The sequence below is a fragment of the Histoplasma capsulatum genome, genomic scaffold (genome assembly GCF_000149585.1).
Source record: "Histoplasma capsulatum NAm1 scaffold_162 genomic scaffold, whole genome shotgun sequence".
In the NCBI taxonomy this organism is placed as follows: domain Eukaryota; kingdom Fungi; phylum Ascomycota; class Eurotiomycetes; order Onygenales; family Ajellomycetaceae; genus Histoplasma; species Histoplasma mississippiense.
Genome location: NW_001813820.1, coordinates 1 through 1,549, shown reverse-complemented (window position 1 = coordinate 1,549; position 1,549 = coordinate 1). Strand labels below are relative to the sequence as shown.

Genomic DNA, 1,549 nt, shown 5'->3' with positions numbered 1-1,549 from the left:
ATAAATAATGAAGGAGAGAGCACCGAAGAAGGTTGTGACAGGAAAAGAGCAGAGAATGACAGAGAGCGCAAAGAAAAGAAGAAGAAGCATTTGAGCCGATAGAGACAAGGGCAAACGAGAGGAAAACAAAGCAGAGCACGCGTAGATACAATGCCGGCAGTCAAAACCATATCAGCTGAGTCAGACACGTAGACTGTACTGATTACACCACAGCTAATTGAGACAGATGAGCCTAGTTGTGCTATCTGATCTGTCTGCATAGACTGTGATGTCCCTGGCAGTTGCACTAGCTACCGTGGGTGTACTCAGCAGGCCGGCCTCGTGGAACTGCTGCGGGGTTGTCAGATGGTTTGCAGCCAGCCGGCTGCGTTACCTTGTGCAGTACCGTGTGTAGAACTGCGTACAGTCCAGCAGTTCTACAAAGTCTGTAGGGGTCAGAGATCCTAGATAGGCAACAGCTGTCGCCCGGTTGTGTGGCCGTGCTGCTGGCCTCTTGGGCCAGTGAAGAAAGTGCCTCTGTGAGTGTCGACAGAGCACCAAATGTTCTGGGCTCTTGTTGTGTCCACAGACACAGGTGAGCCTCGCATCTGCATGCTGGAAACGCCTGTGGTACCAGGAGAAGTCCCCATGAGAGGAGCGGAGTGCGAGCCAGCGGTGAAGGGCATGCCGTGGCATGGTGAGCTCCGGAGGGGCCTTCACTTGGTATTCCACAGTCGGCCTGCTGAAACTCCAGCCCCGGTACCAGTCAGAGAGCTTGCCACAGGCTCCACTCCACCACTTTCGCCTTGCCTCTTGGCTGAGCTGCTTGGCCACTGTGCGGACCCCACTGACTATGGGTGTGGCCTCGAGACCATAGGCTGGGGCTGCAGTGGATGAGACTGCCCGCTTAGCCAAGCGGTCTGCTTCCTCATTGCCCTCTATCCCCATATGCCCAGGAGCCCACTTCAGGCCGACATTGTGCTGTCTGAGGAGCTCATGGCAGCGGTTGTAGGCCCAGTTTGAGGAAGCTGCTGCACTGCCCCGTATGCCCCAGATGACTGAGGTGTTGTCGAGGCAGAGCCAGATCTGAGGGTTGCTGCTGTCCTCTGTGACACAAGGTAGGAGCTTCACGGCGCACTCCAATGCCCGGCAGGCACCAACTGCCTCAGCGTCGAAGACATGTGACATAGGGCTCAGCGCAGCTGAGAAGCTGGCCAGCTGTTTATTTCCCTGATAGACTATGAAGCCATAGCCCACCTGCCTGCTGTTGTCAAGGCTCCGTTCTGATCCATCTGAGAAAACATATAGATCTGTTGAGGGTTGACTTCTCCACCATTCCTTGAATGCCTGAGCAGCATTCTTTTTGTCTACACCCTCTGTGGGGTCTGTCCCGCATCCCTCTGAAAAGCCCGCTGTTGGTCCTTCCAGCAATGGCGCGGATGGCACTGATGCCGAAAAGGGCATATCAAACCCCACCGACCTCCTCCCAACAAAGCCCCATGGCATTGTCGGCAAATTTCTGCAGCCGCGAGACAGATACGCCAACTACGAAACTCTGCGCAAGCTCGTC

At 55.3% G+C, this 1,549-nt stretch overlaps 1 protein-coding gene across 1 annotated transcript; it reads right to left on the bottom strand.

Moving 5' to 3' along the window:
- Positions 1-286: 286 nt before the first annotated feature.
- Positions 287-1,443, bottom strand: HCAG_09281 (predicted protein; the record flags this gene model as incomplete). Its single annotated transcript, XM_001535743.1, has 2 exons — positions 287-330; positions 405-1,443. 2 exons carry the CDS (start codon positions 1,441-1,443, stop codon positions 287-289), a joined length of 1,083 nt encoding a protein of 360 aa, XP_001535793.1.
- Positions 1,444-1,549: the final 106 nt, after the last annotated feature.